Here is a 21,304-nt window from a genome sequence, read left to right on the forward strand (position 1 = left end):
TAATTATTTTTTTCTTTTTAAGTTTTTGCCATAGGGCACATGTGCTTGCTGGAGAAAGACAGAGAGGGAAAGTGAGAAGTCACCACCTGAAGGAAGTGGCCACGCCCCAAGCCCTTCTCCTCCATCCTCCTCCTGGCACACGCACTCGGTGTGATTCTCAAGCCTCCAGGTCCAGGACTGACTGTCGTCAGCCATGCGGGATCCAGCACTTAACCACCACACCACCTGCTGGCCCCAGCTGACCTTAATTTTAAGGTTCTTTCCTCTACCCCAGATTGGGGAGAGATGGGGAGAGTCCCTTCATTGGCTTTTGCAGCTCTCCAGGATCTGATGCTGGAAATGTCAAGTACCCTGAGTTCTCTGCCACCTGGGATGGCAGGCTGCTACTTAATTGTAAGTGGGTTGTGGGTTTTGGTTTTTGTTTTTAACAGGAGCATTGCTAGAGGTAATAGTGTTACTTGAATGGGTCTTCTGGGAGGTTGACATGCCCAGGAGAAATTTAGATTTTCCTATGCACTTTGTATGATGGCCAGACAGCCTCCAAGTCTCACCCGAGGGTGATGTAGAGAAGATGAAAAGACAACCAGCCAGTGCACTGTGGCTACGGCAGCTGGATCCCACATGGCCGACTATGTGGTTCGAGAATTGGACCTGGCAGCTTGCAAATCACGCCAGGTGTGTATGTGTGCTTGTCCAAAATACTGAGAGGAGATGGAGGTTCAGGAGTTGCAGCAAGGCCGTTTCCTCTGGAGGGGTGTTTTCTTGCTTTCTCTCTCTCCAGTGAAGCACATATGCTCTATAGCAAATTTTTTAAAAAAAGAAAGAAAAAAGGAAAAAAAAAAGACAAGCTGAAAGGAGACACAGACATTGCCTACATGAGCTAAGAATAATGACCTTAGGTCTTGCGTTGGATCTTAATTCTGCCTTAATTCACGGGCTGTGTGACCTCACACCAGACTTTTCCCTCCAGGCCCTCAGAACAGCTCTCTGGCAACCACGCCAGCTCTCTCCCTGCCTGCTCAGTGCACGGGACCCTCCACTGTCTCCCCAGCCTTCTGGAGTATATGGCTTAGGGGAGGATTGTCACCTTTCAGAGGAAGCATCCCAGAGGCCTCCTGGTTTGGGAATTGAACACCAATTGCCCAGAGGAATTTAACAGACTGCTGTTACCCAACCGTCCAGCCCGGCCTGCACAGAGGTGGCTTTTCATGCCCTTTTCCTCTGTTCGGTTGGCTTGTTTTCCAAACATGGGTCAAACAATCTCTTTCCAGAAGCAGTAGCGGCAGAAGGAAATGTTATTAAAAATGAGTCTGTTAGTGGGCATGGTGTGTGGATGAAGGTTTTTGGGAGTTTTGGCTGCCAAATAAAGACTTTATTGTTGTCTTTCCTCCTTTCCCAAGCTCCGTCCCTCCCTGCTCTCCTCCCTCCCTGTTCTCCTCCCTCCCTCCCTCCCTCCCTCCTCCCCTCGTCCCTAAGATCTGCCCCTCCCTCCCCCTAACCTAACCTCCCCACCCCAATAGGATCTGGTGGAAGAAAAGTCAGACAAACGCAGGCACGCGCACAGTGGGAGAGCAGGACTGCCTGCTGGCGCTGTGCTCTCAGTCCCACTGAAGGGTGGAGGAGGAAGGAGGGACCCTTCCTGGGACGGAACCCTGAGCTGAGAGGAGAGGCAGGTGCGGCAGGTAAGCCCCGTCTTTGGGACACTCTGGAAGCTCCCTTCCTCCAGTCAGTTTCCTCCTGCTCCAATGGGTCAACCTTTGTCTCCTCGCTCCTTCCTTCCACCTTCGCACTTCTCAGATGAGCTGACTTGAGTCTTGCTTGTTTCTCTGGTGTAGGCCCCCCTTCCCCCGCCCCCGCCGTTTAATACCCTTATATCTGCTTGCTGCCAAAGCTAAACTTTCTTGGTGCAGATGTTTCTATAGCACGGAGAGCTGGGCTGCACAGTTGCTGCAGATCAGGTGTTTCCATAGAAACTGGACTCTAGAACTCATTCTTTTGCACCTTTCATATACTGTCATGCATTGCTGAAGACACACACACAAACGCACATCTTGCAGCTCTTCCACTCCCCGCCCCCATACAAGCTGAAGACGTGCTGTCCCTTCCCCGCCACTCTCTGGCCGCATCTGATGCAGAACAAGAGCACACAGTGACCAGACACACGTGAGCACGCACACACACACACACACACACACACACACACACACACACGCTCTGCATCTGGCCTCTCAGCCGCCTCCCCAGCTGTAAGGGAAAAGAGAAAGTGCGCCTTCCCGCTGAGATGGTGGAGCCAGAAGACAATCATGTGTCCTGGGTCTAGGCCGAGCAGGGAGGGCACTGGCCAGAGCAGGCCTTGGAAGGGTTTCTTTGTTCTTAGAGCTTAACTGGGTAGGAGGGAGGGGAAAGTGACTTTCCAACCTGCCCCATATCTTCCCAGCAACTCTGATTTCTCTGTCCCACTGGTCCAAACCACTCGGCTTTTGGAAAGAGAGAGAACAAAGCCAGCTACCTTTCAAGCCTTGGAAGTCCCATCCAGATCTGGGGACAGTCACTTTTTTTTCTGCAGACAATCAAAACAATTTCTTGTTCAAGTCATTGTAAAATTATCACAACCATTTAGGTTGGCAAGGAGTCCTTGTGGCAGAGGAAGGAAAAAAAGACTCCTTAAGCAGTCAGGGAGGGAAAACTAAAGGGTGGCCCCTCTCCATCTCCCCAACTCCCCAACTCTCCCCTCTCCAATAGCAGAGAGGGTCTGTCCCAAGGCTGGCAGGTGGGGTTGGATCCGGGGCCTAGACACCACTGATCCTCTAAGTCAGCCGAGGGCAGGGAGATGGGAGTGTGGATGGCTTACCGAAAACACAGGCTTCTGGATTTCCTGAATCAAGACCCAGGAACCTGTTGTTTCCCTATTTGGGGGAGGCGTATGGTCAGCCAGGGCTTCCGACCCCGAGTCGGGGGACTGAGAGCAACTTCTGCTATAATCCACAGGCCCAGGACTCCCGGCAGTGTGAGCTGCGGAAGCGCTGTGTAGTTGCCTGGGAAATGAACCCAGTGCCGCAGGCAGGCTGTCGCTTCTTTGGGGAGTGGGAGTGAGCACCTAAGGGAAGGCCCTGGGGCTGACCTCCTTCCTCCCCCTCGAAAGCACAGGCAGCCATATCATGGAGGGTCATTCCAGAAAGTTCCTTCAAGTTATCTCCAAAGAGCATACGTCTTCCATCACCCTAATCTGCCTGCCCCAGACCTCGAGGAGGACAGTGACGGCCCCTTGCCTGTCCTGGATCCTCTCCTCCTGCCCCACAGCTCTTTGTTCTGACAGGCTCTCACACAGAACAGTAATTAGGAATTCACTTCTCCTTCACCTCCCTGGTGGGCAGCCCCATTTTGCAGGCCCGTGGGTGAAGCACTTTAAGGCCAGAAGGGGCAGAAAAACCAGGGGCAGCTGCAGAGATACGCTCGTGGTGGGAACACGTTCCGTGATGCTGAGGCCACGTGAGGTCCCAGGTTTGCATCCTGAGGTCTCCCTGGGCATGTCAGACATGCATGTGCATGCCCATCATCCTGGCTGGCTGAGGCTGGGGGGAGATTGGGGCACGAAGACCCTATTGGGTGCTCTGTCTGGCCGGCTGGCTGTCTCATGGGACCAATAACTACACCTAAAAAACAAGAAAAGAAGCCAGTATGAAGAATTGAGAGAAGTGATGGCTCACAGTGGGCTATGGCCAGGTGAGGAAGGGAAGACTCAGCCTCCTCTGGTCAGCACCCCTCACATGCTGCTGAAAGCCCTGGGGTGCCATGAGTGAACTAAGACAGAGCTTTCTCTAGGTAGTGGGGACTTCTAGGACCTCTCTAATTGATTCTGAGACCCAAGTGTGGCTTCATGAGCTACAAAGGGAAGGAAGTTGCCCTCCATGGAAGAGCCAGCCTCCAAATGTAGGGATCCCTGCCTTCAGGTAGGCAGGGCCATCCTCGAAGCAGGCCGAGGGGAAGGAGACTCCATTACCCCGACGTAATAGCAACAGCCCCTGCCACTCACCGAGCACCTGTTTTACACACAAGAGCTCATTTAACACCCAAAACAGCCTGCTGAGAAGGCAGGGCTGTGCCCATTTTAGAGAAGAGGAAACTGAGGCCTTGCCCAAGGGAATGCAGCTAAGCGGCTGAAGAGTTACAGAGTGGGGACCCAGATCTCTGACCACTCAAGGCACCAGACAGGCTTTTCTGGGCGTACTTCAGGGGTTAGAGGTGCCAGGGGAGGGAGGTGGAGAAGATGTGGCAGGCAGAGGGCCGTCAGAGAAGCAGAAGTGGGCGCCCTTGTCTCTTCCCGACCCCTCAGGATGGGCTGCGGGCCTGAAGCCAGAAGAACTTCATTCTGTTTACACTTCGCCTGGTGGCAGACACTGGGAGGCAGATGGTTTCTCCACAATAGTGTCATAGTTATTTTTAGCTGCGGCACATTTTAAAGTCTCTTATCACACTTGCTCTTGACAACAGCTGGGGGAGGACTATGGGGATAAGGAGGATGTTCTTATTTCTATTTCACAGATAAGGAAACTGAGGCTCGGAACAGGGCACCACCGCTAGGTAGTGATGGGAGGGTGGAGGACTCACGTGCCTGGGGTGTTCTCCCTGCGCTGTCCCAGGCAGGCCCGTCCTCATCCTGCTTTACCCCCAGGGCCGGGTACATGGAGGGTGTGTTGACTTTGTTGTGTCTGTTACCCAAGACCCACACCAGCCCTAGCAGGAACCCTGAAAAGGCACCCTGGTGGCCTGGGTTGGTTCAGCTCGCCCCTCTAGTAGACGGACAGAGACCACTCAATTCTCCAAGCCCCAGGCTCCCTCTGGAGCACAGGCAGAGGTAAACGGAGGTAGAGGGCGCTCAGAAGTCTGTTTCCAGCAGAGAAGGGAAGGACGAGAGCCCTTCCATGCTCATGGGCTCTGGGCTGGGGCAACCCCATTCTCCTGGCAGGGTAGCTCTCCGGGGCAGGCCAGGAGGCTTCAGGGTGACCAACCAGATAGGCAATCTGGAAAGAGAGAAGAATGCCAGCGGATGGTACAGAGTGACTCTGGTGCTAACCCTGCCCAGTCCTGGGAGACATCCAACCTCACCTGCAGCCCAAACCTGACCTCTCCAGACAAGTTAATGACCCTTAAACCTGCTCTGACAGCCCATCTGGGCCTCAACCCAGCTCTGCCCTGCAGCAGAACACTGCACCCGTCCTAGGCTCTTACTGTGAATGAATAAATTAATGAATTCAGAAAAGGCTCTCTAGAGAACCTGCTCTTCATAAATGCATATGCTAGTCCATGCGGTCTCTGCCTGAGGAAGTGCTGGGCTCGGAACACACCTCCTCCGGGTACATGAGCTCATTTGATCCTCACACTGATGAGGAGCCCAGGTCCGGGGCACAGAGTTGGAGCCAGCATGCAAGCCCAGATCTACAAGAGCTGGAACTGAAATTGGGGTTGAAGACTCCCTTAGGGAATCTTCTTAAACATAGAGTAAATTCTGGGCTGGGCAATGCAGCAGAACAGGTGGCAAGGCACTGGCTGTGGTGGGTGTCCGATAAGCGTGTATCCATCCAGCGACACACACGCCCAGCGGAAGCAGGGCTGGGAAACGTGCCTGCAACGGCAGCGGAGAGTAGTCATTGATTTACTTATTATTTTCTTATTTGTCTTAACTTGCTATAGGGTGCGTGTGCTCACCAGAGAGACAGAAAGAGGATAAGTGAGAAATCATTCTCTAGGAGGATGGCCACACTGTAATCCCTTCTCCATTCTCCTCTCAGGGTTTTGGGCACACACATATGTGCCTGGCACATTTTCCAAGCCACTGGGTCTGAGTCTCAAACTGTGCAGTTGGCCGTGTGGGATCCAGCCACCTCGATTGCCACACCACCAGCTGGCCCGCCATCAGAGAGTGTAAACACACACACACACACACACACACACACACACACACACACACACAGACTCACCCACCCTAAGGGTGCTTACGATAAGACAGAAGGTTCTAGAAGGCAGGAGCATTCGCAGTATAGCTCTGGAGTTTGTAGGAAGGGCTATGACCCCCCTCTCCCCGGGAGTCTGTGGCATGGGTTCTGGCTTCAGAGACCTGGGCCATCATAGAGCATGGCCGGGGTGAACATCAGGGCCTTGGAACTTCCCTGCAGGGCGGCAGCCCCAGCAGGAAGGGGCATTGCCTGGAGAAAAACCTTAGGAATAAGCGCTATTCTTCGCTATTGGGAAGAGAGAAGCTCTCCTGCACACAGACCCATTAAGATTCAGCCTTGGGGCTGAGAGAGGGGGAATAGGAGGAGCCAAGTTCCCCCAGGGAACACGCTCCAGGGAGCATTTCCTGGGGAACCTCCAGTGGGCTCTGGGAGAGACTGCTACCCTAGAGCTCCGGAATGTAAAAGGGTCAAAAGGCCTGGTGGGAAGATATGACAAGCTCCTGCGGGGTCCGCACTGGGCGGAGATGGCCTGGAATGAGGCCTGCGTTCGATGAGAAGGAACTGGTGGGCAGCTGCCCGGAAGAGCTGCGACTGCCCTGCCCACTCCTGTCACCCGGCCGTGAGACCAGGGCTGCCCAGGTGTCCCAGACCCAGCAGACTCTGGCTGCACCACACAGAGCAGGCTTTGGCGGGAGGCTCTGGGCAAGCTTTACTTGTTTAATGGGGTGTCCAGTACCTGGTACAACAGCCCCCTTTATCCACTGGCGAGACCTTCCAATACCCACAGTAGCTGCCTGACGCCACAGGTGGTACCGAAGCCCATATATACACTGTGTTTTCCCATACACACAAACCTATGATACATTTGATTTATAAATTAGGCACCGTGCAAAACTGGCGGTGGCTAAACGATGATAACAATACTGGGTAATAAAAGTGACATGGGCGTGGTCTTGTTCTCTCGCAAGATGTTGGGCAGTTGACAGGGGATGACTGAAACGGAAGGACGCAAAGCCCGGATGAGGGGCTGCACATGTTCAGGGTGACAAAGGCACCGAGGAAAAGGGAAACTCCAGCCAGGGCCAGGAGCCAGCCCGGGGCAGGACTTCTCACAGCAGGAGAGATTTCCTGCTTATTTCCAGGCTTCTGGGTGGTTAGAAAACAAAGAAATGCAAGAAGAAAATAAAGAAGGGTCACAAAAATTGAGGCTTTTAAAAATGTTTGTTTTTAGAATCCTAATGCTTTAACCACCCCTTTAATTTATAGGTGACATGACTCCTATTTTCAGGAAAATTACAGGATTTATAAACATTAACCCATAGTTCCCTAGTTATGGGATGTCAGTCCAGCAACGAGACTGAGTTAGTTTTACAGTGATGGTTTTCTCTCCTTTCAGTCCTTTCAGGGTGTCCCTGAGGCTGTCCTCAATCTAACTGGGAGGTCCTTCCGGATAGGAGGCTGGAGGGCAAAGGCCTTCTGGACCCCCTGGAGAGGCCTGCCTGGGAAGGAGCTTAGCGGAGGTGCAGGAGCAATGAGGCTTCAGGTGTGCCTGTCCCTCCCTTCCTCCCCATCCTTGGAGTACTGCGCAAGTGCGAGGGCTCACTCAAGCACAGAGTGACGGAGGAAGGAGGGCTTGCTTATGTGGATGGGCAGTGTGGTGTGAAAATGTGCCTCTGGGGGCACCAGCAGATAGCGTAAGGGTCACATCACTGGATTCCCACATGGCTGACCGCAGTTCGAGTCCTGGACTCAGCAGCTTGAAACTCACACTGGGCATGTGTGTGTGTGCATGGCCAAAATCCTGAGAGGAGGATGGAGGAGAGGGAATTGCAGTGTGACTACCCCTCCCAGGGGCCAGTGATTTCTCAATTTCTCTCTCCCTCTGGTGAGCACGTGTGCCCTATAGCAAAAATCTCTCTAAAAAAAAAAAAAAAAAGAAAGAAAGAAAGAAAGGAAGGAAGGAAGAAAAGAAAGTGTGCAGTTGAGGTCAAGTGTGTGTGTGTGTGTGTGTGTGTACGTCTGACCCATACATGCTGGGCTCTGAGCTCTGTTCTCCTTCCATTTTTGTTTTTGTTTTTGTTTTTTTTGTCACATTCAGCTCCCTTGGCCCAGGACCCAGCAGCTAGTGACAGGCTTCTTTATCTCCCTTTGGTTGAAGCCAGCAAGAGGCCGATGCTGGGTCCAGCAAGGGAAGAGTCTAAGCTGACCTGGGTGCAAAGGGAAGGTGGGAAAAGAGGGGCCAGGAGCAAGCCAGGGACACACTGCGGCCACTCCATCTTGGAGAAACCCAAGAGGCCTGCATCCCCAGTGTATCCCAGACCCCAGGGTAGGGGATGGGTGCCACCACAAATGAGGGGGAGAGGCAAGGTGAGCAGGTGACCCCAGTTGGAAACCTGGGGGCTGTCACAGGGATGATAGCCTAAGGAGGGGAAGGCACTTACTGGACACTCCCTCCCTGGACCCCCAGCCCAGGCCAGGGGAGGAAGCCTGTGAGGGCTGCCCCATTGGCAGCCCTGGGTCTACTGCTCTTTCCCCAGTTTCAGTTCACCTCAAACCACAGGGCCCTGAGGGGTCGTCAGAGGCATTGGGAAGGGCAGCCCCAAATCCTTCAGCTCCCTATGCCAGTGTCACTGAGGTTGGCAGGAGGTGCTCAATGGCCGGCCTCAGTACCACTGAGTCCAAAGATGGGGAGAGCACTCCCAGGCCAGGGGAAGGAAAGGGTTCTCTCCACGGCGTTCTCTCTCTTCCTTGTTTATTTTCCCAGGAGCCTCCACATCTGGGGAGAAATTCTTGGCATGTCTCCTGCTGGCAAAAACCAGTGTCCTCCAAGCCAAGTGCAGGGGCGAGGACAAGGGAGGTGGAGAGCATCCGAGCAGGGGTGGAGGCGACGGGGCCTGTCTGCCGCATGCTTCCCCCCGCATCCCGTACCCACCCCCCCAATCTCCACAGCTCTGAGCTCTGTGCAGGAAAGCAGAGACCTGGGGTTTGTCCTGGGTCTGCTGTGAATTGCTTCCTGGCCTTGGCGAGCCAGTTCTGCCCTATGGTCCTCCGTTTCTATAAACAGTGAGGTCTGCATTTGATGGGTGCGTTTCAAGCCATTTTTAGCAATGAAACTGTTTTACTAAATGAATGCTTTGGCTAGCCCTCAATATATGTAACAGGTCAAAAATACACACACACACACACACACACAGCTGCTCAGGGTGGCACAGGAATGGGTTGGGGGGTGCCCCAGAGCCATCTCTTCATCCTCCCCACCTTGAGAGGCCCCATAGAAAGGGAGGCACAGTTTGAAAACCACCACCCTGTGGGATCTCTAGGCACCCCTGCAGATTTAATACCCCAAGGCTCTATAGTTCACAAGCTTTAAAGTCCCTCTGGTAAAGACAGGGATGATCAGGGTACAAATGGGGAGACCGAGGCCAGAGAGGTGCAGGGTCTTCTGTAACAGCCCCACGTGCCCCCTCCCTGGAGGGCTCTCCCTCCCTGAGCAGGCTTAACACACAGAGTGGCTCAGCCTCAGGTCACCCCCGGCCCTCTGGGTAGAGGCGAACAAGGGGGTACTCCGCGCCAGCCCCCAGGACTCCAGCTGCGAAGGGTGTGAAGGCTGTAAAGGCTGGCATCTAGTTAGGAGGCCGGCAGGCTAATGACCTCCTGTATCTCCTCCCTGCAGGTGTGTCACCCGGATCATGAGGTCATCCCTCTGCTGGCTCCTCCCACTTCTCCTCATCTTGGCCTCAGTGGCTCAAGGCCAGCCAACAAGACGACCAAGACCTGGGACCAGGCCCAGGCCCAGGCCCAGGCCCAGACCCACACCTGGCTTTCCTCGGCCCGGTGAGCCAGTGGAGCCGACGGACCTGCCTCCTCCTCTCCCACCGGGCCCTCCATCAATCTTCCCTGACTGCCCCCGGGAATGCTACTGCCCCCCGGATTTCCCCTCTGCCCTCTACTGTGACAGCCGCAACCTGCGCAAAGTGCCCGTCATCCCCTCCCGCATCCATTACCTCTATCTCCAGAACAACTTCATCACTGACCTCCCCGTGGAGTCCTTCGAGAACGCCACGGGCCTGAGGTGGGTCAACCTAGACAACAACCGGATCCGCAGGGTGGACCGGAGGGTGCTGGAGAAGCTCCCCAGCCTGGTGTTCCTGTACATGGAGAAGAACCAGTTGGAGGAGGTCCCCGCGGCCCTGCCCCGGAACCTGGAGCAGCTGCGGCTCAGCCAGAATCAGATCTCCCGGATCCCGCCCGGCGTCTTCAGCAAGCTGGAGAACCTGCTGCTCCTGGACCTGCAGCACAACAAGCTGAGCGATGGCGTCTTCAAGCCCGACACCTTCCAGGGCCTCAAGAACCTCATGCAGCTCAACCTGGCCCACAACATCCTGCGCAAGATGCCACCCAAGGTGCCCCCGGCCATCCACCAGCTCTACCTGGACAGCAACAGGATCGAGACCATCCCCAACGGGTACTTCAAGGGCTTCCCCAACCTGGCCTTCATTCGGCTGAACTACAACAAGCTGTCGGACAGGGGCCTCCCCAAGAACTCCTTCAACATCTCCAACCTGCTGGTGCTCCACCTGTCGCACAACAAGATCAGCAACGTGCCTGCCATCAACAACAGGCTGGAGCACCTGTACCTCAACAACAACAGCATCGAGAGTGAGTGGGGGTGGGGGCAGGCCGCAGGGAGGGAGGGCGGGACCCTCATACCTCCATCCGCCCTTTCTCAGGGCCCTCAGGCTGGGGTGGTGCAGAAGCATCCACTTTGGTCCCGAGCATCACGTTTTGGCCTTACCTCTGGCTCGCTCTGTGACCTTGAGAAGACACCTGCCCTCTGGGAAGCATCCTCAGTGGTAGAGTGAGACTAGGAGCATTGCCTTATACTGCGAAGTTGATCTGAAGATCGAATTGTTTATATGGACAAAGGGCCTCAGCACTGTGCTTGGAGGGCAGCAGGTTTTCCTCCTCCATCCCTTCTCGTCAGCCCCAGCTCCTTTGGCCTCTGGAGCTGTCGGTTGGGTAGACACAGAAGCTTGTGGACGTTCTCATAAAGCAGAACACACGTAAATGCCCACCCGGAAATGTTCTGGGTCTGCCTACCAAAAAAGCAAGCAGCTGGGGAAGTAAGTTCCTTCCCAAATCCGAGCCCAGGTCTTGAGGAGTCCAGAAAAGGCACGCAGAGGGCAGCTTTGTACTCATGCAACTGGTAAAAACGTGGGGAACAGGAAAAGCAAACTGTCTATATGGTAGTGCTTTCTGAATCTGTCTGGGAGGTTGCACTGGTTAGCTGTATGAGGCAGTGCATTTAAGAGTTTGCCAGGGTCAGCAGGTGGTGTGGTAGTTAAGGACCTGAACTCCCACATGGCTGACCACAGTTTGAGTCCTGTACCCAGTGGCTTTAGAATCATGTTGGGGGCCTGTGTGCCCCAAACACCAAGAGGAGAATGGAGAAGGAACTGCCGTGTGGCCATTTCCCTCAGGGAAGTGATTTCTTACTTTCCCTCGCTAACTCTGGTGAGTGCACATGCCCTATGGCAAACACACACACACACACACACACACACACACACACACACACAGAAGAAGAAGGGGAAGAATAAGAAGGAAAAAGAAAAAGAAAGAGGAAAAGGAAAAGGACAGGAAAGAAGAAAAGAAAGAGCTTGCCTAAGCCAGATTGGGGTATCAGCTGCAAGAGAGCAGATGGACAGTCACGGTTTTGCTTCGATCAAAACCATCAGCTTTGAGCACAGCATCTGCAGAAAGGGTTAGAAACAAGAGAAAAGGTATTATCAGGCCTTGAACAAAATCAGGCTACATTCATGCAAGAAATTAGCAGCCGAAGGGATGAACAGGATCAAAGGGGAAAAGAACCCCTACACAATATTAGGGGATCCTTAGTTTCTAAGTTCATAAATGAAAGGGAGATTGCTAAATGCTCTACAGTCCTGAAACAAATGAATGGGGGGACAAGCCTGTTCATTCATCTGGTATAAGGATTAGAAGGGGGGAGGGAATGTAAAAATCTTACAAAAAGCACATTCAGGAAAGGAAAAAACTGTAACTTTACCCTACAGGTAGCACATTAAAATAGAACATATTACCCCCAGGAAGCCGTGTAGGCTGAAAATACAGACAAAAAGGATACCACAGTTAAGAAATGGCTGACAAGGGCCAGCAGGTGGCATGGAGGTTAAGGCAGCCGAATCCCACATGGCCAGCTGCATGGTTCAAGTCTCAGACCCGGTGGCTGGAAAAACACATGGGCGCATGTGTGTGTGCCCAAAATCCTGAGAGGAGAAGGAGCATAAGGGGGTCAGCGTGGCCATCTCCCTGGAGGTGTTTTCGCACGTTCCCTCTTCCTGTCTCTCTGATGAGTGCATGCACTGAGAAAAACTAAACGAAAGACACGGCTCACACGTCTCTACCGGATTGTGAAAGAACAGGTTCCGGGGGCTAGCCCAGCCTTCGGAGGTTGCAGCCCAGAGGCCTGTGCCCACCTCACCAGCCAGTCTCCTGTGTCACTGACCGAGCAGCTGAGTGCGACCTGCACTGGTGTGGAGACCATGTTCTTAGCGATGACCATATGCCACCACCTGCACCACCCTCTGCAGTCTGCAACTTCGACATCCTCTCAGTGGGGTAGGGCAGGAGCCACCCTCACGTCCCCCAAACTGGGGGGCGGAGCACGGAGGGCCGAAGCAACAACCCATGATCATGAGGGCCATAAGGCAAAGTCCACCCAGGCCCAGCCTCTTGCTGCTTCTCCAGCGGGAGGAAGAAGACGATGGCCTGCCCTTCTACCTCCTCCTCCCTCTCCTTCTCCTTTGAGGATGAAGCAGGCCAGGCTGAAGGAGAATTAAATAATTCACTTACAATAGTGCACGCCTGATGTCATCTATCAAGAGGTAAGGGAGAACATGGAGTTTCAGGTCATGGACACTTCAGAATCAAGAGGCTCCAGTCTCCTCTTGGGATTTCGGCCACGCACACACACGCGCCTGGCATGAGTTTTAAGCCTCAGGGTCCAGCACTCGAACCATGGTCGTCTACATAGAAGTCCAGTGACATAACCATTATGCCATCTGCTGGTTGAATCGAGAGGCTCCTCATGTCCCTGGGGACCCTGAGTCTTCCTCAGACCCCCCTTCCTCTGCCTGTCACCCCTATATTGGTCAGCACACCATCTTCCATCCCTCTTGTGCCTCCCGTCCAATTCACAGGGAAACTTCCAGAGTAATGCTCGAACCCTGCTGCCATCATGCCTGCCTCCCTCCACAGCTTCTCCACACTGTAGCTAGACTCGTCTTTACACAGCATAAGCCTGGTGTTGGGATCCCTGAGGTCCTCCTAGACTTAGCAGGAGGCTAGGGTTCGTATACCTCAACAACGAGCTTATAAATACAGTCCTGCTCAATACCATCCCTCAGGCCAGAGACCAAGACCAAAGCCCTAGTCCGTAGCAAACTATTTGAAAGCCTATGACAAACCAGCCACAACCTACCTTCTCAAATTGCTCTCCTTAGGACACAGTGTGCCCTTACTACTCCCAGATCCTGCAGTGAGCAGGACTGTGGCCTGCACAGCTCCACTCAAAGAGGCCCATGTATCTGAACGGCATCCCCGGTCTCTACCTGCTGTCAGCCTACCTATCCCTGAAGGTCCAGTGCTGAGTCTCCTTCCAGTTCCCTAAGGCGAAATCGCAACAGCGCTTGTTGATCAATTCCAAACCGATGCACTTTACAAATGAGTAAACTGAGCCTGGGGTGAGGGAAAGCCTCTGTCACATACTCCCCAAGCCAGCCAGTTCCAGAAAGGACTCCAGAGACCTCGCACTTGGCTGTCCTCTCCCTTCCCTCCCTCCTCTCGGCCTCCTGACCCTGCTCGCATGCTCACTTCTCCCCTTCTTTCTCCATAGAAATCAACGGGACCCAGATCTGCCCCAACAACCTGGTCACCTTCCACGACTTCTCCTCGGACCTGGAGAACGTGCCGCACCTGCGCTACCTGCGGCTGGACGGCAACTACCTGAAGCCGCCCATCCCGCTGGACCTCATGATGTGCTTCCGCCTCCTGCAGTCCGTGGTCATCTAGGCCTCACGGTGGTGCTGGGTCTGCTCTGACCGCACCTGCAGGCTGGCGGCCCAGTGCCCGTGCCCACTCTCCGTTCTCTCTGTCCCCCTTTCTCGCTCCCAGCTTTGCCTCTCTTAGCCCACCTCTCTGAGGCAGGAAGAAGCCAGATAGTCTGCCTTTTACTCTGAGCGAGACTCCCAGGGCCTGGACCCGGTCCCACCCAGTTCACGGATGCCCACTGCACACCTGAACTGCTGGCCTCTGTGGACTCCCTGTGCTCTAAACACAGGTACTTATCTAGGGACACCAGGTCCCGCCCTCCCCTCCTCTGCCTGCACTCCTGGGTAAGTCTGGGCCACAGACTGACGTCTGGCCTAGGTCTGGGCCAAGCAGGAGGAAGATGGTCAGGGGCAGCCCAAGGGGAAGGTCGGAAAGTCCCGCTGGAAGTACACCCATTTTGGGCAACTCTGACTCAAAGAGGCTGAGAAACCTGGGTCTCCTTGGCCAAGGATCCCTCTTCCAAAACTGCAGCTCCAGGCCCTATTTCCTGGCACCAGACATCCTGTTCCCTGCTGGCCTGTGTTCTCCAAGAAAAAAGAGAGAGGGGATGACTGAACAGGGTGGGGTACAGGGTCAGGGCTCCAGCCAAGGCCTGCCTCTGGCCATCCCTTCACGGGGACAAGAGGTGCCCCTCCTCCATCCCCTCCTGTAAATGGTGAACACAGCACACGCCCTCAGGAGTGGACCTCAGAGAGGGACAGCCAAGAACATTCAGGGACCTCAGAATCAGCTGGTGAGAGAGGAGGGGGAGTCAGAGCCTTGGGATGGGCCCACGTGGGTGTCGATGGGTCCTGCAGCCCCATTGCAAAACCTGGACAGGAAGCCTGAGGCCCTGGGGGAACATACTGTTCCCATCTGTTCCCTATCAGTGTGGAAGACCCGGTTATTTCCACCACCACCACCTCCACCCCCCTGGGAGTGGGAGGAGTCCTGAGAAACTGGGAAGAGGGGCGGAGCAACCCAAATCTCCCAGAAGCCTCTTCCACATTTGCAAATTGGCCTCTGCCTCTTAGAGAGACACATCAGCGACATCTGGTGGCTGGTGGAGGTCACAGCTGGCTCCAGGCTCCCTCCTTGCCCTTTCCCTGGGGGTGATTTTCAAGGTGAAAGAGTTGTCCTTGGGTTCCAACTTGGAAGAGTCATGGACTGTGTGCATGGGGTCTCTCCCCTCTGGGGTTTGGTAGGTACAAAGGTCCAGAGGCCAGGGCTCAGTCCCATGTGGCATGGACCCCAGATGAGGATGGCTTGCTCTGGTTTACTGGACAGCTTTGTTGGGTGCCTTCTGCTCAGAGAGTGGATAAGATGCTCCCACAAAGTCCCCCCGGCGCTCATGTGTCCCAAGGCTATGGCTCCACACCAGCTCATACAAGTCCTGAACACCGTTCCTTGGTTTGCAGTAATTTATTCCTTGTATGGACAGTCCCTCCCCAAGTCCCTCTTCAAGTCCCTCCCTGCCTGGCCCAGGTGAGTGGCAGGGCAGGTCCCCAAGTAAACCTGGCTCTCACCTGGCTGCCACACCTTCCTCTTATCTCCAGCTTCTCCTAGGGGATGCTGCCTGCCCCAACCCTGAGTGCGTGTGTTGGTAGGGAGAATGGGCAGAATGTTCTAGAAATGAGTATGACACCATGAGTGCCCACCCTCAAGGTAAAATGAGGAAAGTTCCAGAGGTTTTTAGGAAGTTGCATTAATCATGGGGCCAGTAGATGGCATGCTGGTTAAGATTCTGGACTCCCACATGGTTGACTACAGTTCGAGTCTCAGAGCCAGCAGCTTGAAAAATACCAGGCACATATGTGTGCATGTCCAAAATTCCGAGAAGAGAATGGAGGAGAAGGGATTGAGGTGTGGCCATGCCCCCTGGGGGTGATTTCTGATTTTCCCTCTCTGTCTCTCTCCTGTAAGTAAAAACCTAAAACAAACAAACAAACAAAAACCACACACACCACCCACGCACACACACACACACACACAAACCCTATGACAAAAAAAAAAAGTTGGATTAACCTGGGCCCCCAATTTCAAGAAATCTCCATTTCTCCTTCTCACCTTCCTCTTTTTCCAATGATGGAAAATCGATTTTACTCTGAGCGAGACTCCCAGGGCCTGGACCCGGTCCCACCCAGTTCACGGATGCCCACTGCACACCTGAACTGCTGGCCTCTGTGGACTCCCTGTGCTCTAAACACAGGTACTTATCTAGGGACACCAGGTCCCGCCCTCCCCTCCTCTGCCTGCACTCCTGGGTAAGTCTGGGCCACAGACTGACGTCTGGCCTAGGTCTGGGCCAAGCAGGAGGAAGATGGTCAGGGGCAGCCCAAGGGGAAGGTCGGAAAGTCCCGCTGGAAGTACACCCATTTTGGGCAACTCTGACTCAAAGAGGCTGAGAAACCTGGGTCTCCTTGGCCAAGGATCCCTCTTCCAAAACTGCAGCTCCAGGCCCTATTTCCTGGCACCAGACATCCTGTTCCCTGCTGGCCTGTGTTCTCCAAGAAAAAAGAGAGAGGGGATGACTGAACAGGGTGGGGTACAGGGTCAGGGCTCCAGCCAAGGCCTGCCTCTGGCCATCCCTTCACGGGGACAAGAGGTGCCCCTCCTCCATCCCCTCCTGTAAATGGTGAACACAGCACACGCCCTCAGGAGTGGACCTCAGAGAGGGACAGCCAAGAACATTCAGGGACCTCAGAATCAGCTGGTGAGAGAGGAGGGGGAGTCAGAGCCTTGGGATGGGCCCACGTGGGTGTCGATGGGTCCTGCAGCCCCATTGCAAAACCTGGACAGGAAGCCTGAGGCCCTGGGGGAACATACTGTTCCCATCTGTTCCCTATCAGTGTGGAAGACCCGGTTATTTCCACCACCACCACCTCCACCCCCCTGGGAGTGGGAGGAGTCCTGAGAAACTGGGAAGAGGGGCGGAGCAACCCAAATCTCCCAGAAGCCTCTTCCACATTTGCAAATTGGCCTCTGCCTCTTAGAGAGACACATCAGCGACATCTGGTGGCTGGTGGAGGTCACAGCTGGCTCCAGGCTCCCTCCTTGCCCTTTCCCTGGGGGTGATTTTCAAGGTGAAAGAGTTGTCCTTGGGTTCCAACTTGGAAGAGTCATGGACTGTGTGCATGGGGTCTCTCCCCTCTGGGGTTTGGTAGGTACAAAGGTCCAGAGGCCAGGGCTCAGTCCCATGTGGCATGGACCCCAGATGAGGATGGCTTGCTCTGGTTTACTGGACAGCTTTGTTGGGTGCCTTCTGCTCAGAGAGTGGATAAGATGCTCCCACAAAGTCCCCCCGGCGCTCATGTGTCCCAAGGCTATGGCTCCACACCAGCTCATACAAGTCCTGAACACCGTTCCTTGGTTTGCAGTAATTTATTCCTTGTATGGACAGTCCCTCCCCAAGTCCCTCTTCAAGTACCTCCCTGCCTTATCTCCAGCTTCTCCTAGGGGATGCTGCCTGCCCCAACCCTGAGTGCGTGTGTTGGTAGGGAGAATGGGCAGAATGTTCTAGAAATGAGTATGACACCATGAGTGCCCACCCTCAAGGTAAAATGAGGAAAGTTCCAGAGGTTTTTAGGAAGTTGCATTAATCATGGGGCCAGTAGATGGCATGCTGGTTAAGATTCTGGACTCCCACATGGTTGACTACAGTTCGAGTCTCAGAGCCAGCAGCTTGAAAAATACCAGGCACATATGTGTGCATGTCCAAAATTCCGAGAAGAGAATGGAGGAGAAGGGATTGAGGTGTGGCCATGCCCCCTGGGGGTGATTTCTGATTTTCCCTCTCTGTCTCTCTCCTGTAAGTAAAAACCTAAAACAAACAAACAAACAAAAACCACACACACACACACACACACACACACACACACACACACAAACCCTATGACAAAAAAAAAAAGTTGGATTAACCTGGGCCCCCAATTTCAAGAAATCTCCATTTCTCCTTCTCACCTTCCTCTTTTTCCAATGATGGAAAATCGAGGCCATTTCATCATGGCTCCCTGCCCTGTGCTCGGGACAACTGCCTCATTCTTCCTCTGCAGCTGGTTTCTCCAAGGCTCCTGCTTAAAGTCAACCTGTTATCATGGCTTAAGCAACCTGGTGCTATGGCCTGGATAAGCCCCTTCAGCACCTTATCACACCCACAACCTCAGCCCCTGCCGTGAGGCCCTCAGGGAGCACTGCTCCTGGGACTCCCTAGCCGAGGGGCATTCCTCGGACCCTGCAACCCTGAAGGATTTTGTTTCAGCAGTAACACAGTCACTGTCATCCCATTGCCCCGCCTGGAATGTATCTGCTCCTCCATGGCTCCCTGTAGCTAACTCTAAACCAGGGGGGTTAGAGTTCAATCAGCTTTACAGGAATCCCCCTGCCCTAGTCCTCCGGCCCCCCCTTACACACACACACACACACACACGCACGTGCAAGCGCACTGTGCTGGTTTCCCTTGGGTAGGAGGGTCCCCTCCTCCATGTGCAAGTGCGTTCCGTCTGAGCTGTTGGCATCTACACATACAGGTGTGTAAGAAAGTGGTGTGTGCTCCACATATATCTATTCTCTCTTGAAGACCATGTTACCTTTGTGAACACAACTTTCAACATGCTTCATAGCGAGGAAATAAAGTGATATGAAAAGCGCTCTGCGTGAACTGGACCATGTGACTAGGTCAAGCATAGCTCCTTGAAGTCATCTTGCCACCCACTCTGCCCCCTTATTTATTGAGAGGGTGGATGGAGAAAGATCCTATTAAGAAATTCCTAGGAAAACTATCCCAAAGCCTTTTCTTGGAGAATTTCCCACAAACCTATACTCCTCGTGAAAAATTATTTCTAAAGCTAAACCAGAAATCTACAGCCACATTTGGAGCTCAAAGTCCTGCTTTCTTTCTTTTTTACTTTTTCTCAGGGGGGAGGGGAGTGTGGAGGACACAGCATGCACACACTTTTCAAGACACTGGGTCTGGGCTCTTTCTTTTTTTTAGAGAGAGATTTTTGCTAGAGGTTGTGTGTGCTCACCCGAGAGACAGAGAGACAAAAAGAGAGAAATCACCGCTCAGGGGGGATGGCCATGCTGCAATACCTTCTCCTCCATTCTCCTCTCAAGATTTTGGGCATGTATGCACATGCACCCAGTGTGAGTTTTAAGCCATCAGGATTCAAACCGCAGTCGACTACGTGTGAGTCCAGCGACCTAAGTATTACACCACCTGCTAGTCCAGGGTCCAGGCTCTTTCAGTCCACAGAAAGACACAAATCAATTGCCTTTTCTGACCCAATGAAGTTTACAGACCAACTGAGGAAATGCCGTGTGCACAAAGCAGCCATGCGCTGTATGAGGCAGAGGATGAAGAGCCAGAGTCATCTGAAATGGTCACAGACTGCCACAGTTCACAGAGGGCAAGAACGGGGTGCCCTGGAGTCTTCCTTCAGAGGGAAGCTGGCCCCAGAAGTGGCTTCATGAAGCTTGCACCCTGCACCATCTCCACTAGGCTGAAAGCTGCTGGGGCACCCTCACCCTCCCATTCAGCCTCTACACACCAGTTCAGCAAGCATTCAAGAGGACATGGGGGGACCAGCAGTTGGCGTAATGGCTATGTCGCTGGGCTCCCATATAGTCGACCGCGGTTCGCGTCCCAGACCTGGTGGCTTGAAACTCACGCCTGGCATGTGTGCGTGCATGCCCAAGATTCCGAGAGGAGAATGAAGGAGAAGGGATTGCGGCGTGGCCATCCCCCCTGGGGGGGTGATTTCTTGCTTTCTGTCTCTCTGTCTCTGTCTGGAGAGCGCACACGCCCTATAACAAAAAAAAAAAAAAACCTCTCCAAAAAAAAAAAAAAAAAAGAGAACCAGCAGTTAGCATAATGGCTATGTCGCTGGACTCCCATATAGTCGACCACGGTTCGCGTCCCGGACCCGGTGGCTTAAAAACTCACGCCCGGCGCGTGTGCGTGCGTGCCCAAGATCCCGAGAGGAGAATGGAGGAGAAGGGATTGCGGCGTGACCATCCCCCCTGGGGGGTGATTTCTCACTTTCTGTCTCTATGTCTCTCTCTGTCTGTCTGGCGAGCGCACGCGCCCTATAGGGAAAACCTCTTCAAAAAAAAAAAAAAAGAGGACATGGGTTTGCCGCCAGGTTCTGGTTGAGAACACGAGGATGAGTAACACCATGCCCTGAGTTCCTAACTTGCTGAAGGGAAAAGGATGCGTGAGTGGTCACCGCTGTCCTGAGTGTTTGTAGTGATGCGTGTATGAACAGCCAGAGCAGAGAGCCTTCTCTGTCTGGGGCCCTGAATACTGCTGCACGCACACAGCAGGGAGGGAGGGCCTTTACCTCCGCCTAGGGAAAACCAGGAAGTCTCTGTCATTTGCACTGACTCTTAAGGAATGAATCAGAAGGAGGGACCAGCAGGTGGCATAGTAACTAAAGCACTAGATTCCAACATGGCCGACTGTGGTTCAAGTCCTGAATCCAGAGGCTTACAAATCCTACCAGGTGCATGTGTGTGCATACCCAAAATGCCAAGAGGAGAGGAGAATGGTGGAGAAGGGATTGTGGTGTGGCCATCCCCCCGGGAGGTGTTTTTTCACTTTCCCTCTCATTCTCGCTCTCTGTTTCTCTGGTGAGACCACACATCTTGTGGTAAAAAACAAACAAACAAAAAAACTAAAACTAATAATAATAATAATCATCACCAAAAAAAAAAAAATGAAACAGGTAGCAGAAGGGAAAAAGGCACGTCAGAGGGAAGAGATGCAGCGAGCACAAGGTGAGAGGCGTGACGTCCACTGTGGGGGTGTCTGAGTGTGTGGCGTGAGGGGTTGTTGTGTGTCTGAGGAGAGAGACGTGTTCCATCGGGGCACGCTGTGGCTCCAGCCCTTAGCAGGGACTGTACTCCCTTTCTCTGAAACACAAGAGCGTTCCTGACCTGCCCCCTCCCCGCCCCTCTCCCTGCCCATGCCAGGGGCAGCAACAGGGCGACTGGCCAGACTTCCGTCCCTGCCTGCCACTTCAGCTCCATCATCACGCTTCGTGCCTCTCCTAACGAGATCAGGGCTGGGACTCGCCTTGGGCCGGGCTCTGGGAGCCACGCTGCCTGGAGGCTGCCCGCGAGAGCCCCCACACCCACACTCACGGACTCGCCTGCGATCCTGAAATCCACGGACCAGCGCGGGACCTGCAAACGTGAGAGGTTGGGAGAGGGCCTAGGCTGTGACCTGTGAGAAGGTGGCCCTG

At 53.9% G+C, this 21,304-nt stretch overlaps 1 protein-coding gene across 1 annotated transcript; it reads left to right on the forward strand.

Moving 5' to 3' along the window:
• The first annotated feature begins 1,520 nt into the window (after window positions 1-1,520).
• Window positions 1,521-15,466, forward strand: PRELP (proline and arginine rich end leucine rich repeat protein). The gene is made up of 3 exons (XM_006159175.3): window positions 1,521-1,682; window positions 9,628-10,613; window positions 13,870-15,466. The coding sequence occupies exons 2-3, from the start codon at window positions 9,644-9,646 to the stop codon at window positions 14,043-14,045; spliced, it is 1,146 nt and encodes a 381-aa protein (XP_006159237.1). The 5' UTR covers window positions 1,521-1,682; window positions 9,628-9,643; the 3' UTR covers window positions 14,046-15,466.
• The last annotated feature ends 5,838 nt before the right edge of the window (window positions 15,467-21,304 follow it).

This window comes from Tupaia chinensis, unplaced genomic scaffold (genome assembly GCF_000334495.1).
Source record: "Tupaia chinensis unplaced genomic scaffold, TupChi_1.0 Scaffold000627_1, whole genome shotgun sequence".
Lineage (NCBI taxonomy): Eukaryota > Metazoa > Chordata > Mammalia > Scandentia > Tupaiidae > Tupaia > Tupaia belangeri.

Excerpts from the sequence above, each read along its gene's own strand:
- PRELP (XM_006159175.3), top strand. The coding sequence starts at position 9,644 with ATGAGGTCATCCCTCTGCTGGCTCCTCCCACTTCTCCTCATCTTGGCC. Across the intron at positions 10,614-13,869 it reads CAACAACAACAGCATCGAGA|AAATCAACGGGACCCAGATC; the intron begins GTGAGTGGGGGT and ends CTTTCTCCATAG.